The 13,052-nt window shown below is 46.1% G+C and overlaps 6 protein-coding genes across 6 annotated transcripts; 2 read left to right on the forward strand and 4 right to left on the reverse strand.

Annotated features, from left to right (window-relative positions):
* Positions 1–165: 165 nt before the first annotated feature.
* Positions 166–1,147, reverse strand: UA08_07843 (hypothetical protein; the record flags this gene model as incomplete). The annotated part of the gene is made up of 2 exons (XM_020262738.1): positions 166–893; positions 952–1,147. 2 exons carry the CDS (start codon positions 1,145–1,147, stop codon positions 166–168), a joined length of 924 nt encoding a protein of 307 aa, XP_020116829.1.
* Positions 1,148–2,466: 1,319 nt separating this feature from the next.
* Positions 2,467–4,119, forward strand: UA08_07844 (hypothetical protein; the record flags this gene model as incomplete). Its single annotated transcript, XM_020262739.1, has 2 exons — positions 2,467–3,103; positions 3,161–4,119. The coding sequence occupies 2 exons, from the start codon at positions 2,467–2,469 to the stop codon at positions 4,117–4,119; spliced, it is 1,596 nt and encodes a 531-aa protein (XP_020116828.1).
* Positions 4,120–4,742: 623 nt separating this feature from the next.
* Positions 4,743–7,039, reverse strand: UA08_07845 (Heat shock protein SSB1; the record flags this gene model as incomplete). The annotated part of the gene is made up of 8 exons (XM_020262740.1): positions 4,743–5,011; positions 5,067–5,547; positions 5,604–5,932; positions 6,007–6,385; positions 6,452–6,617; positions 6,675–6,801; positions 6,877–6,927; positions 6,997–7,039. 8 exons carry the CDS (start codon positions 7,037–7,039, stop codon positions 4,743–4,745), a joined length of 1,845 nt encoding a protein of 614 aa, XP_020116827.1.
* Positions 7,040–7,520: 481 nt separating this feature from the next.
* Positions 7,521–10,015, reverse strand: UA08_07846 (hypothetical protein; the record flags this gene model as incomplete). The annotated part of the gene is made up of 6 exons (XM_020262741.1): positions 7,521–7,945; positions 8,006–8,552; positions 8,620–8,881; positions 8,935–9,359; positions 9,459–9,518; positions 9,935–10,015. The coding sequence occupies 6 exons, from the start codon at positions 10,013–10,015 to the stop codon at positions 7,521–7,523; spliced, it is 1,800 nt and encodes a 599-aa protein (XP_020116826.1).
* A 539-nt stretch (positions 10,016–10,554) lies between these two features.
* UA08_07847 (Cyclin-dependent kinases regulatory subunit) lies at positions 10,555–11,123 on the forward strand (the record flags this gene model as incomplete). Its single annotated transcript, XM_020262742.1, has 3 exons — positions 10,555–10,661; positions 10,804–10,948; positions 11,001–11,123. The coding sequence occupies 3 exons, from the start codon at positions 10,555–10,557 to the stop codon at positions 11,121–11,123; spliced, it is 375 nt and encodes a 124-aa protein (XP_020116835.1).
* Positions 11,124–11,426: 303 nt separating this feature from the next.
* On the reverse strand, positions 11,427–12,363 carry UA08_07848 (hypothetical protein; the record flags this gene model as incomplete). The annotated part of the gene is made up of 5 exons (XM_020262744.1): positions 11,427–11,504; positions 11,590–11,637; positions 11,751–12,146; positions 12,208–12,227; positions 12,285–12,363. 5 exons carry the CDS (start codon positions 12,361–12,363, stop codon positions 11,427–11,429), a joined length of 621 nt encoding a protein of 206 aa, XP_020116834.1.
* Between the last annotated feature and the right edge of the window lie 689 nt (positions 12,364–13,052).

The raw sequence follows: 13,052 nt of genomic DNA on the forward strand, positions 1-13,052 counted from the left end.
ATCTTGATTTAGTCGTTAATGACGTTTTATATAGCGAAAAAAAACAATTAATACTGAGGGAAAGGAACCTTTTAATCATGAAGAACAATAAGAATTTACACTGAATAATGGGCCAAGATTTTAAGCTTCAATGAGAGAAAGAAAACCGCAAATTTGAAATCAAAGCTATGCAAACGCCCCTACAATCGACATAAGCATAGCACCGCCGAGAACTGCAAGACACGCCTCCACTCTCCGCCATCCGTTGAGAGTCTCGTAGCTCTCTGTACTCAAAAAGTCCTCTGCAAGAAGCTCCACGAGTCCCGCAAAGAGCAGCAAGCCGCTGCTAATCGCGTTTGTGAAACCGACCATCAATAGCCCCGTGGTGCTAGCCGGATCGTAGAGATTATGCAGTACCAGACCGAGGGCCTGGCCTATAGGCGTCGTTGTGCCGTATGCGAAAGCCATGAGCCATGGCTTGTAGGAAGAGGGGGGGAATAAACTTGGTATTAGGGACGCGATTCGTGATCCTAATGCGAAGCCTTCGAATGTCTGGTGGAATGAAATCGCCACTAGGAGCACTATAAACGACGTGCCCGTGGCGACGCTGAGAGCCATGCCAATGAAGATGCTGTGGAAGAGGATGCCGGCTTCAAGGAGAAGGCATTGAAGAAGTTGTCTCTGGGGGTTTTGCAATGGGACAGACGTGCTGTCTTGTCGTACATGTTTATTAAGTGGTGGGCTTCGAGGGCTGTCGACGGATATCCGTGGTCCATTTCGCGGAGAGACAAGAGTTGCTGTTTCCTCGTCCATGTAGGGAACCATCTCTTCTTCCATATCAGGGTCAGCCTCATTGTTATGGGAAGCACCTTGACCATCGGAATTGGGAGAGCGGATCAAACTCTCTCTCATTGCTAAAAAGCCAAGACGTCAGTTAATACCGTAATGCTTGGGTTAAAGAACAAAGCTCACCATGATCTTGATTCGATAACTGAATATATTCCTCCCGCCGTCTTTGTTTATTCTCTTTTCGATTTTCCTTCGGACTGACATCTCTTATGAGTTCATCGTAATCTATGCCATGGACATGTGCCGCGCCTTGACTTGCAAAGAACATTTCAACCGTAACAACGAGGAACACCGACACCATTGCTATAAGCCCGGCCATGGCCGGATATCCATGAGTCCAGAATGACGGCAAGCAGGGATTTAATAGAGAATTGAAAGCGGTCGGGAGCAAGTGAACAAATGCTGTAGCTATTAGAACGCCGGTGCCGAAATGCCTGGAAAAGAAGAGAAACCGGCGCGGGATAGGCAACCAAGGGAATCGACGTGCTAATATCGGAAATGAACACGCTAGGAGATGTGAGCTAGTTGAGGCTATACAAGGTTCATGGGAGAGGAGCACCATTTATACTGACCTAGAGTGCTAAGAATTAAGATGAGAAATAGAGCGAAAACATGAAGAGACGTGTTGTATTGCCCAGTCTTGTTTGAACCACATGCCGACTCTCCATTTTGTCCATCAGATGCTCTTGATTCAAGACGGCGCGCGAGCTCAGATCTTAAGACTTGGATTGGAATATCTTGTAGGGATGAGGAAAACGCTTCTAATTCTATGTGTAAACATATCAGTCTATCAAAAAGTGTTTCTTTGCTTAGTGCAGGTCCGGGCGAACTCATACTCACCTCCTTCAAGCATTGTGTATGAATATTATAGGACCAGTCAATAGACTGGCATTTTTGTTTTTTAAAAAAAAGAAGAAACCAAAGATTCCGAATCCTCCAATGCTGCCAAGTAGAGAAGCGATCCCCCACGTGAATAGGGGAGTTCTGGATGAGACGCAGTGGCCGAATGCAAACTAGAGCTGCGAACTAGAGACTGCTCGGACTATATAATGAAAGCGACATGCTTTTGTGGTACTTGTTAATTGTTGTAGTTTCGGCAAGCCGGAGCTGTAATCGACTCTCAATAATTAAGACTACGTAGTTAAAACAGCTCCAGAATAATATCAATACACTATTCTAAATCAGGTTAGCCACCCGCTTATCAGATCGAAATCTAGTCACGTGTCTGAAATGTCCGATATCGGTGTATTGTCCGGTAACCGAAAACAACGCTAGTAATGTTAGTAAGCTTCCAGTCTTAACCGCCTTGGGACAAGCGTGTTAGTTATCAACTTATCGCTCATGCCGTCATGTAAGCCAACCACATGAACCGAGTCACAACTCTCCCCTTTCATCACCAACTTTTGTATTACCTGTGCCCATGCGACAAGTCCACATGGCTTTGTTGTCGTTTTAGATACTTACCCAGACTCGATTTCAGAGCCATGAATGAAGGCTTTGATCTCTCCGCCGCCTCCAACAATAACAACAAGTCGAGCACGCCGTCCGCATCTACCCAATCTTCTACATAGGTTATCATGGAAGAACAAGAAGTAACAACAAGGCGTTCTCCATTAGACTCTTTCAACTCGGTTTGAAATGAGTTGCAGCATATGTGCACGTACTGCCAGCAACCGTTCGCCCTTCTATTGCCCTACTTGTGCCCGGAGCCACTTGTATACCTTGCGATATGAAACTGCTCGTGTTCTGCTCGAGAAGGAGTCCATAGGGCGAGAGGTAGAGGCGGCGGTCTCTGGAGATGCTGATGATGCACAAAATATACACAACGTTGCCCATAAGGCAGGAAGCCGCGAAGGGAATCTCAAATGGGGCGTTCAAGCTGCCCAAACAGAACAGGCTCGGTCCTTAGACCGAATACGGACAATGCGTCACTGTGCAGAGACCCTGAAAACCGAAATAGAACAGAGGAAAACCCAGATTCACAGAATGAGGTTGCAGCTGAGACAACGCCGCTCAGATGCCGAGTCTGCAAACTTTCAGCTCAGTGAACGACGGAATGCTGCCTTGGCGAACATTCAGAACGGGATCAAAAGGACAGAGCACCTTTGGCACTCGTTACACAATAAGACTGCTGAATCTAGAATATTCCTATGCCGCGAGGCTGCACATTTGTACGGTCTTCGCCGGGAATTTGAAAGGAAAGAAGGGGGCCAACGGGGTGGTGAACAATACTACATTGGAGGTGTTCCGATTGTTGATTTGAGAAATTTGAACGGTAAGTCGAATCACATATGGCGGTGCTATATATCTATCTCTTTCTAACATTGTCTAGGGGCCTCACCTTCACAAATATCCACGGCTCTATGCAATATATCCCATCTGCTCATAGTAGTCTCTCACTACCTGTCCCTTAGATTACCTGCGGAAATTATTTTGCCTCACCGCAATCATGCAACACCAACAATCTTTGCCCCAGCTACATCCTATTCAACAGGTCAGGATGCTTTAGGCGATACCTGGCATCCTTACACGGCCTCAAACCCCCGAGATGCAAGAAAACACCGTTCTCGTCCTCTATCAGTAGAAAAGACACTCCCGAGACTTGTTAAAGAAGAACCCGCTACATACGCGCTCTTCGTCGAGGGAGTATCTCTCCTAGCGTGGAATATATCATGGCTTTGCCGTACGCAAGGCCTGAACGTTGGCTCGGATTCCTGGGAAGACATTTGCAATATCGGCAAAAACATATGGCAACTTCTGGTATCACCAACAGCGCCGAATACCAATGCCATGAGGGCAGTATCAGGTCGTGATCTTCGAACGAAATTGCCCACCACAAATGACAACAATAGCAACACCAAGAGCCAGCCCAAGACCATCATCCAGCGAACGAAATCATTCCCCATGCTCGGACATTACTCGCACGGGACATCCCATTCCTTCCTCGGTGCGGCCGAAGGAGTGGAGTTTATGAAGACATGGAAATTGCCCACTCCGGCCAAAATTGCCGATAAACTCAAATCTGCATTATTGGGGGAAATGGCCAATGCGGAGTGGGAGCTACTTGAAGAAAAAGAATGGGATGATGAAGCCGATTCCTCCGAGAAGAACAAATATGCTCGAGATAATATCACAACAACAACAACTACTACTACTACTACTACCGAAGGGAGAACAACGTCTGTCGGAGATAACAATACTACTAGGCCTATACAGCCTGCTACTAGCCCAGGTAATAGAGTCAGCGGCACGAGCGGTTGGACCAAGTTGAAGAGCAAACAAGAAAGATAATGGGTCAGAGAAGTTGTTGAATCAATCAGCATGTATACTACGATTATAATTATACTCTATGCCTATACCTATAGATAGCTCTTATACGTTGAATCAGTTCCTTAGACAACACCTGCTACTTGACTTTTTTGTGTAATATATATATCTTTTTACTTAAAAGAATAGAAGAATGTTTGAAAAATATTCTATAGAAAAATGGAAAAAGCATAATTCTCGACATACACAAGGAAAAATTGGAAACATGAAGAAAAAAAGAAAAAAAAAGGGAAAAGTCAAGTTATCATCGCCAAAACAATCTAGATAGATAGACCCTTTTTGTTCTCTTCACTACCCGCGTAGACTCGTACATACACAAATATTGTGTGGGTGTTTCGTTAAAATGGGAAAGTCGTCAATTGAATTCTTTTTGTTTGTCTTGTAAGAAAAAACTTTTCTGGCATTTTGCGTATTGCTTTTTCTTTTTTCTTCAGACATAGGAAAAACATTATCATCATTCCACACTTCCAGTATTAAAGGAAAATGGAAGTCAAAAACGACACACACAGTTTATTTGGTGGGGGTATTGAGGGTTTCTTTTTATTCTTCCATTTTTTCTTCTCATTTAAGGGGGGGGGAAAGTGAGTTTAGCGAGTGGCCATAGCCTTTGTGATGAGACGCTTGAGGGCCAATTCCTTCTTCTTCAGGTCATCAGGCGTGGAGTCGTCGATTTCGAGCTGGCCCATGGCGTCGCTCAAGGCAGATTCGATTCTCTCCTTGTTACCGCGCTTGATCTTCAATGACATGGTAGGGTCAGAGATGATTTCCTCAACACGGGAGATGTAGGATTCGAGCTGTTGACGGGCCTCGAACTTCTTGCTGAAAGCCTCATCGCTAGACTTGAACTTGGCGGCATCTAAGAAAATGAATTAGAGAAATTGCATTGATTGGTATACCAGTGTATAACTTACCGCTGATCATCTGGTCGATCTCAGTGCTGGAAAGTTTGCCAACAGCGTTGGAGATGGTGATGTTGGCGGTGCGTCCAGAGGACTTCTCGGTGGCAGTAACCTTGAGGATACCGTTGACGTCGACCTCGAAGACAACCTCGAGAGCAGCCTCACCAGCCTTCATAGGAGGAATAGGGGCAAGAGTGAATTCACCGAGAGAGGTGTTGTCCTCGCAGTTTGTGCGCTCACCCTGGTAGACAGGGAACTGAACGGTCTGCTGGTTGTCCACAACGGTGGTGAAAGTACGCTTCTTGATGGTGGGAACAGTTTGGCCACGGGGAACAACAGGAGCGAAGATGTTACCCTCCATAGCAACACCAAGAGACAGGGGAACGACGTCCAAAAGCAAGAGATCAGCAGTCTCGCCAGAGGTGGCCTTTCCACTGAGGATACCGGCCTGAACGGCAGCACCGTAGGCAACAGCCTCGTCGGGGTTGATGCTCTGATTGGTTCAATCAGTATTGTTATATCAGCTTATCTGTTTTAAAAATAGCTTACCTTCTCAAGCTTCTTTCCATCGAAGAAATCGCTGAGCAACTTCTGGATACGGGGGATACGGGTGGAACCACCGACAAGAACAATCTCGTCGACCTTGGTCTTGTCAATACCAGAGTCCTTCAAGACTTGCTGGACGGGCTCAAGGGTGCCAGAGAAAGCCTTGGCGTTGAGGTCCTCGAAACGAGCACGGGTGATCTGAGCGTTGAAGTCCTCGCCGTCGAAGAGAGAGTCGATTTCGACAGTGGTCTGGGTAGCGTTGGAGAGGGTTCTCTTGGCACGCTCGCAAGCGGTACGGAGACGGCGGAGAGCACGGGGGTCACCGGACAGATCTATGTTATACGTTAGCATTTGGTTCTCTCGTTGCCCCCACAATTATGATAGATTAAGAAAGAGATCCACCAACCTTTCTTGGTCTTTCTTTGGAACTCCTTCTTGAAGTGCTCCAACAGGTTGGTATCGAAATCTTGACCACCAAGGTGAGTGTCACCAGCAGTAGCTTTGACGGTGAAGACACCACCCTGGATGTTCAAAAGGGAGACATCGAAAGTACCACCACCAAGATCGTAGATCAAGACATTACGCTCCTTCTCGGACTTTCCGGAACCCAGACCGTAGGCAATAGCGGCAGCAGTGGGCTCGTTGATGATACGAAGCACATTCAAACCAGCAATGGCACCGGCATCCTTGGTGGCCTGTCGCTGGTTGTCGTTGAAGTATGCGGGAACAGTGATAACGGCCTTGGAGACCTTCTTGCCGAGCTTGGTCTCAGCAACCTCTTTCATCTATCCTTGACATTAGCCACCTGATCCACCGCACGTAGGTATATCAAGAGTCATGTAATCAATTACCTTTGTGAGAACCATGGAAGAGATCTCCTGAGGAGAGAAGGTCTTGGTCTCGTTCAAGTACTCAACCTCGACAACTGGGTTTCCGCCAAGGTCAACGACCTTGAAAGGCCAGGACTCAATATCCTTCTTAACAACGGGGTCCTCAAATCGTCGTCCGATAAGACGCCTGAGAGAACTTCGTTAGCCTCTTAAGATCATCGGCATCGAAGGGGAAAAAACATACTTGATATCGAAGATGGTGTTCTTAGGGTTCATGGCAGCCTGGTTCTTGGCAGCCTCACCGATGAGACGCTCCTTGTCCGTGAAGGAGACGAACGAAGGTGTGGTGAAGCTTCCCTGCTCGTTGGCAACTTGGGAAAAAAATATGTTAATCGACCAATTCTCGAAGAATTCTGTGATAACGAATCAAGGAACGAAAAACTAACTGATTTCAACGTTGGTGCCCTCATAGTTGGCAACGCAAGAGTAGGTGGTACCTGCGAAGGAGAGTCAGTGTCGGTCTAGAAATTCGCTGCTTGCTGTGTATATTCAATCCGACAACGCACCCAAATCGATGCCAATGGCACCCTCGTAGACCTCGTCAGACATGATTAAAAAGAGAAATCAACAAGCAAAAGCAAGTTGATCAAATAAAAAAAAGAGGGTACTTTTATTGAAGAGAAGCAACAAAAAAGATCGCTTTGCGATTGATATGTGCAAGCAGGAAATTTTGGCGGGGGGGAAGGCACAGGGAAGGCGCTTAAAAAGAAAATTGAAAATTTCGGTCTTCCCTACCGCCTTTTTTTTTTTTTTTCCTTTTTTCGGGTCCCTCAACAAACTTCGGCAGCGTGCCTGAGGCAATACCGCTAGCCCTGAAACGGGAATGGTGGCAATTTCTCTATCAATTCTGACTCTTTTGTACGCTTGAATTATGGGCAAGAGTAATAGGTACATGACAGTTCCATTCTTGGATTGGCCATTGCATGTGCATATCACGAGGTGTTATTGCTACCTATCCAATAGTTTATTACAGGAAATAGCAACATTGTATATATCACAAGCAATTCAATTTGCAAGCAAAGTAGCTTAGCTATCGCACCAGTCGGAAAAATACCGTCAAGCGCTCAAACTCTCGCGTATCCTCAGCAGCATGAATAGTAGTAGTATTTTCCTGGCCAGTTGGCCGTATCGAGGATGCCATTTGGAAATCCACCTTTGTCAAGCCAAGGGGCAGTCTGATATCGTAGAATAACTCGTTTGGGAGTGAATGAGGCTGAGGAGCGAGGATGACTTTCTGCGGTCCAAACAGGGCAACGAACTTTGTCCGTTTTTCCGCTGTACTGGGGGCGATCTTGACGGACAGAGACAAAAAGTTCTGAGATGCAGGGATGTTCACCACAAGCGACTGCTGGCGCAAGATGGGCGAAGCGGGAAAATGTAGGGAAAATTTAGGCCGGACTCCAAGGCTTGAGTGCGACTTTATAGCCAAGTCCTTGATCAAAGCGTCTGAGACATCTGCCGAAATGAAGGGTTACTGGATGAATATGTGCAACGGGAGAGTGAATCAAAGCTTACCCTGGCTAGCTCTTCGAAAGATGGATTCCACAGAAGCATAGCTCTGATATGGCTGAGCCGGAGGATTCCCTGATGGCCAGGGATTGATCATTTGACCGTGACCACCTGTCATCGAATGCATCAGTACGTCTGCGCTGGTTGTTGAAGGTATTGGCGTCTGAGATGGTGAGGGGGTTATGATACTGGTAGGCATTGGACTACCTTGTCCAAGAACCTGGGCAGTGGGACCAAGTCGAGTATAGTCTAGCGTTTCGCGGCTCTCCTGAGTAGTCGACAGGGCAGAGCGCTGTCCAGCTATATCCCCGTTGGCAGGTTCTTGTTGTCTTTGTACAGAGTCCCCATCTAACGAGGCAGATGCTGGCGTCTTGTCCTCTACGGAGGACGATTTTTGACCAGTAAATCTCAGCATCAATCGCTGAGATGCTGGTTCTGGCGTCTTGCTGGAGCCTAGTTTTAACTTGATTCGAGGATTCGCTTCTTCTACGTTCTCCTGTACTGGATCTGGGACGACACTTTTTGCTTCAGCAAGGCGGCGCTTGAATTGTGCCTGCGGTCATAATGAGCTTGCTGCTTGAATTTTTATGTTATGAATATATAAATATATTAACACGCACCTCTAAGATTTTGGCAAGGTCAACAATTTCGCTGTCATCCTCATTGAACTCTCGGGCATTTCCCCAGACAAAGTCCATCTCATTTGCGAATGACCGCCAATTTGGGAACGCTGTTTTTCGACTATGCGGCTTTCTCCCTTCGATACCTCGGACTTGCTTCAAAATGCCGCGCAAGGATACTGGATGTTGTATAATTTCATAGTATTCCTTATACAAGTTGCGGTCCGGTTTGTAAAGGAAAGGGGCGCCTACTTCTCTTCCTCTGTCAAAAGTTAGCAGATACGTCCATTAATGGAAAGAAATGAAGGAGCGTACTGTTCGTCTCTCAAGTGGATCAATTCTGATATTATTTTATCTTGGGCAAGTTGTATCGTGTTGCCTTCAAAATTTAATTCCTCCTGTTCGTCCTTCTCTAACGCCTGATCTGAAGGTTGAACGGATTTCTCATCTTCGGCGTCTATTTCAGCATCCGCATTTTGGTCCTGTCCATCAGCGTCTTCATCTGAAGGTGCTTGTGTTTGCACTTGATCGGGGATAGGAGTCGGGAACGGGACGTAATTAGGATCATTATACGCCGGGTTGATCTTGGGCATGGTGTTGGTAACTATCTTCCGAATACGTTCTGCATCGGCAAATAGAAGAGAACCCTTCTCATTGTATTTTTTCGCGTTGCTGACCAATCGCTTTAGGTCGCTTTCAAGCTCTGTGAGGGTGGCATATTCGTGACTATTCAATTTCCCCTGTTGTCCAGCACACCAGTTAGCTACAGCAAGAAGTAGTCCGTAGAATATTGAGGTGTGCGCTGCGACTTGGGTATGCGATCATTGGAGCCAACTTACCACCACTGCGTCAAGCGAAATTGGAAGCGCGATGACCTTGTAGTAATCTGCATGCCGCTTCTATGACCAGGTCAGTAATGCTGCTCCCCCGGCTCTGCAAGGATATGCCTACTTTGTCTGGTAACTGAAAGAAATCGTTTGCGATCAGACGACCACTGCGCAAAGAGGGTTAGAAAGTCTCCTTTCGGAAATGAGCTAGAAGCCACAAAGAGTAAAAAAAAAACCCCATACTTCTTGTCGGTCGCTTGTTTAATATCCTCTATCAGTTTTAATCCGACTTCCGTAGTCTTTTGTGGAGTTTCGATATCAACGGTGTGTCCTCCGTCCTCCTATGTTGTTGAGAAATAAGCCAGTCAGTTGATTGAAGCCAAGACTTGATACGCAAATCGCCAAATCTAGTGGCGTCGTTTCGATGACTCCGCGGAGGGAGCGCCATGCGACTCTGGTAGGTTTGATCTAGCGGTAGTAAAACTTACAGACACCTTGCGCCGTTTTGATCCATGGAGAGGTATTGGCTCGACGGGGCCAGTAGAAGAGAACTTGCGCCTCGCGCTCATCCTGCCTCGAGGAAAAGCACGAGCTTGAGAGAATCGCAAGACGAGACGAACGCTGCTGCTGCGCCAATAAACAGATGCCCAAGAAGAGGATCAGATTGCGACCCAGACTATGGCGTCACTGCGTCAATAAAGGCGATGGCGAAAGAAGCGCAAAGATCCGCTGGTAGGGAATAATAGATCGATTGTCTTTGAGGAACGCGCGCAGTCTCAGAGGGAGGCATGGATGGATACCTTAGGCCAGGCACGCCGCACGCGCCCGGCGGGTGCTCGGGTATTGGTACGGTACGGTAACTTTCGCATCAAAGGACTTGGGCAGAACAATAATACAATACACGGGGTCACGTACTTACATAGACCGTTCTGTTATTTATTTACTTTACAATTTTATTGTCGCTCCCGATTTTCAGTCCTGCTCTTATCACCATCCATTCCGTCGTTGGCGCAAATACCTCATATTCCTTTCGTCGTACTTTTCTAGCTTCTCGCTCGGCAAATCTGCTCGTCCATCTGTCTCGCAAAGCACGCTTAGATCAGCAAGAATGTCGGACATTGACATTACCAGACGCAACAAGAAGCCCCGCCTAGTGCTTGAGTCGGAGCGGGCGAAACTCGAAGAATTTATCGACGCCATTCATTATTCTGCCAAGTAAGAACGATTCGTGTCTGCAATAATAGCAAGCATGTTTTATTGTTTGGTTTTTCTTTTCTGTTTTTGCCTTTTGTCTCTTTGTCAAAACGTCAACATGCAGATTTGAAGTTTCGATGCTGACGTGAACACTTGAAAACAGATATTCCGATAGCGATTTTGAGTACCGACACGTGCAATTACCTAAGAACATGCTTAAGAAGATTCCGGGGGACTATTTTGATACTTCCAAGGGTACACTGAAGTTACTTTGGGAGGAAGAATGGCGTGGTCTTGGTATAACCCAGGTATGATAGCGGACGTCTACCTGCTTATTTTCATTTACTCACAATTTCTCAGAGCTTAGGTTGGGAACACTACGAAGTCCATGAACCAGAACCACACATACTCCTTTTCAAGTACGACATTTGGAATGAATTACAACCGTCTCTCGGGTATACGATGCTAACCACCAGTCTCTAGGCGGCCCATCAATTACCAACCTCCTGGAGCGCAATAGAGGAAGCGTCGAGCTGGTTTTCTTCTTCCCTTTCTTTCTTTCTCTCTCGCTCCTCAGTTACAAATCAAATTACGAACATGATAATGGATCACGAATTATTGATGAAGAAGAAAAAACGTACGTGAGATATTACTCGGGATTACTACAAACGGACAATGCCTTTTCTTCTGAAATGTGGATATGAAATAGCCATGCTGTATCTGGTTCTGGTTTCAATTTCTATATCAAAGCCGTGCAGTATTGAGATGGTGATTCTCCGTTGGCAGTCAAACCACGTTGTTGCCAAGCCATTCCTCCCACTGGGCAGCAGTGAAACTGCTGCTGATGCTTTTCTCTTCAATACCCTACACAATGCTGTGGTTAGTAGTATGTCCTTGTGTCTCGCGGACTTCTATTGACTCGAAGTTGATGTTCTTTGGGATCACTTACATTGAAGAAGACGGTGGGAGAGACATGCACGCCAACAACTCGGTTTGCCTGGGATATTTAATCAGAATTCCCTACTTATTTATTGTGATAATATGCCCAAAAAGTTTAGAGCAAAAAGAAAAAAAAAATTCATAAATTCAAAAATACAGAAGAATACATACCTTGATTATCAATTTCAAATCATTTGTGACACCATTGCCTCTGTTCAATCTCTCTCCGCCCTCGGAACTGATGAAGAGCAGATCAAAAACCTTCTTCTCATCAATTCCCACGGTGGCCGCAAGAGCGGCGAGACGTTTATAGGTATCATTGCGAGTCTCATTGACGACATTCTCATCAAAGTACTCCTTTTGTCTCCTGAAGAGGGCCTCGCTGAACTCCCAGAATTTCTCCGGCGCGACTTTCAAGACCGCAACGCCCGCTTCATGTACGAGAGTGGATGAGGGATGCCATGGCTGCACATGCTGTCTGAAGATCACTTGGAGCTTGTCACTATACTTTTCGTCGATGATTGGTTTCACTGCGGTGTAAAAAGTATTGAAGATCTTTGCGCAGAACTGTTTGTGTTTGTTAGACTAGTTCGGTTCGATCCACTAGATGAAAACGGCCATTGCGTACAGGGCAGACATAGTCGAGGTCTAGAGTTATTGTATCAATAAGTATGTCTACGCAAGAGAGTGGGCTACTCTACTTACAGAGCTCGAGTGTATGAGGTGTCGGATGCAGGTTTGCTGCGGCCAACTTCTGGCCTTGGAATTTTGGTGCAAGCGACATTGCTGATGTTGTTGTATGGGCGTGCTCCGTGGATGGCAAACACAGATGATGGTCAAGGTTGGTTGGTGCTGGCTCTATATACGTAACTGTTTGGAGAAGGGGCGGAGAAAGATGACATGCCCCACCTTCAATGTTTACACCGGAGTTTAGGGTTATCTTCTACTACAACTAACTCTTAAGTGTATAATCGTAGTCAATTAAGCAAAAATAGGATACCTTTTCAGAAAATTTCTTCCCATGATAATCGCCCAATGGATATTTCTGATAGCAATAGAATGCCTCTACCTAAGTAACTGTCTTATAATTACATATACCTCGGAAACCTCGCATTATGTCGTCATCCTCGCGTGCTCAAGGCTTAATAAGCTCGTCGGTCGAGACGATATAAACACGTGCCGTGACAAGGAATATCATATAATAAGAAAATTACCGTATAATGTATATACAAGAACTGGATAAATGAGGGTTGATCTGGAGATCCCGGGATGATACACTCAAAAAGCCTACTTCGGCCACTGGATACGAAGCATCAAACAAATGCGATCTGTGAAGGTATCTTGCGCAAAGACAGAAAAAGAAAGAGAACACCAGAAACGGGCTTTTGTGCAATGTCATATATGCAATCCAGAATATGCCCTAGCAATCAAATGCTCGCTCATGACACAGGCTCCTTCAATGGTGGGTGCACG

Source organism: Talaromyces atroroseus (genome assembly GCF_001907595.1).
Source record: "Talaromyces atroroseus strain IBT 11181 chromosome Unknown scaffold_12, whole genome shotgun sequence".
Classification (NCBI taxonomy): Eukaryota; Fungi; Ascomycota; class Eurotiomycetes; order Eurotiales; family Trichocomaceae; genus Talaromyces; species Talaromyces atroroseus.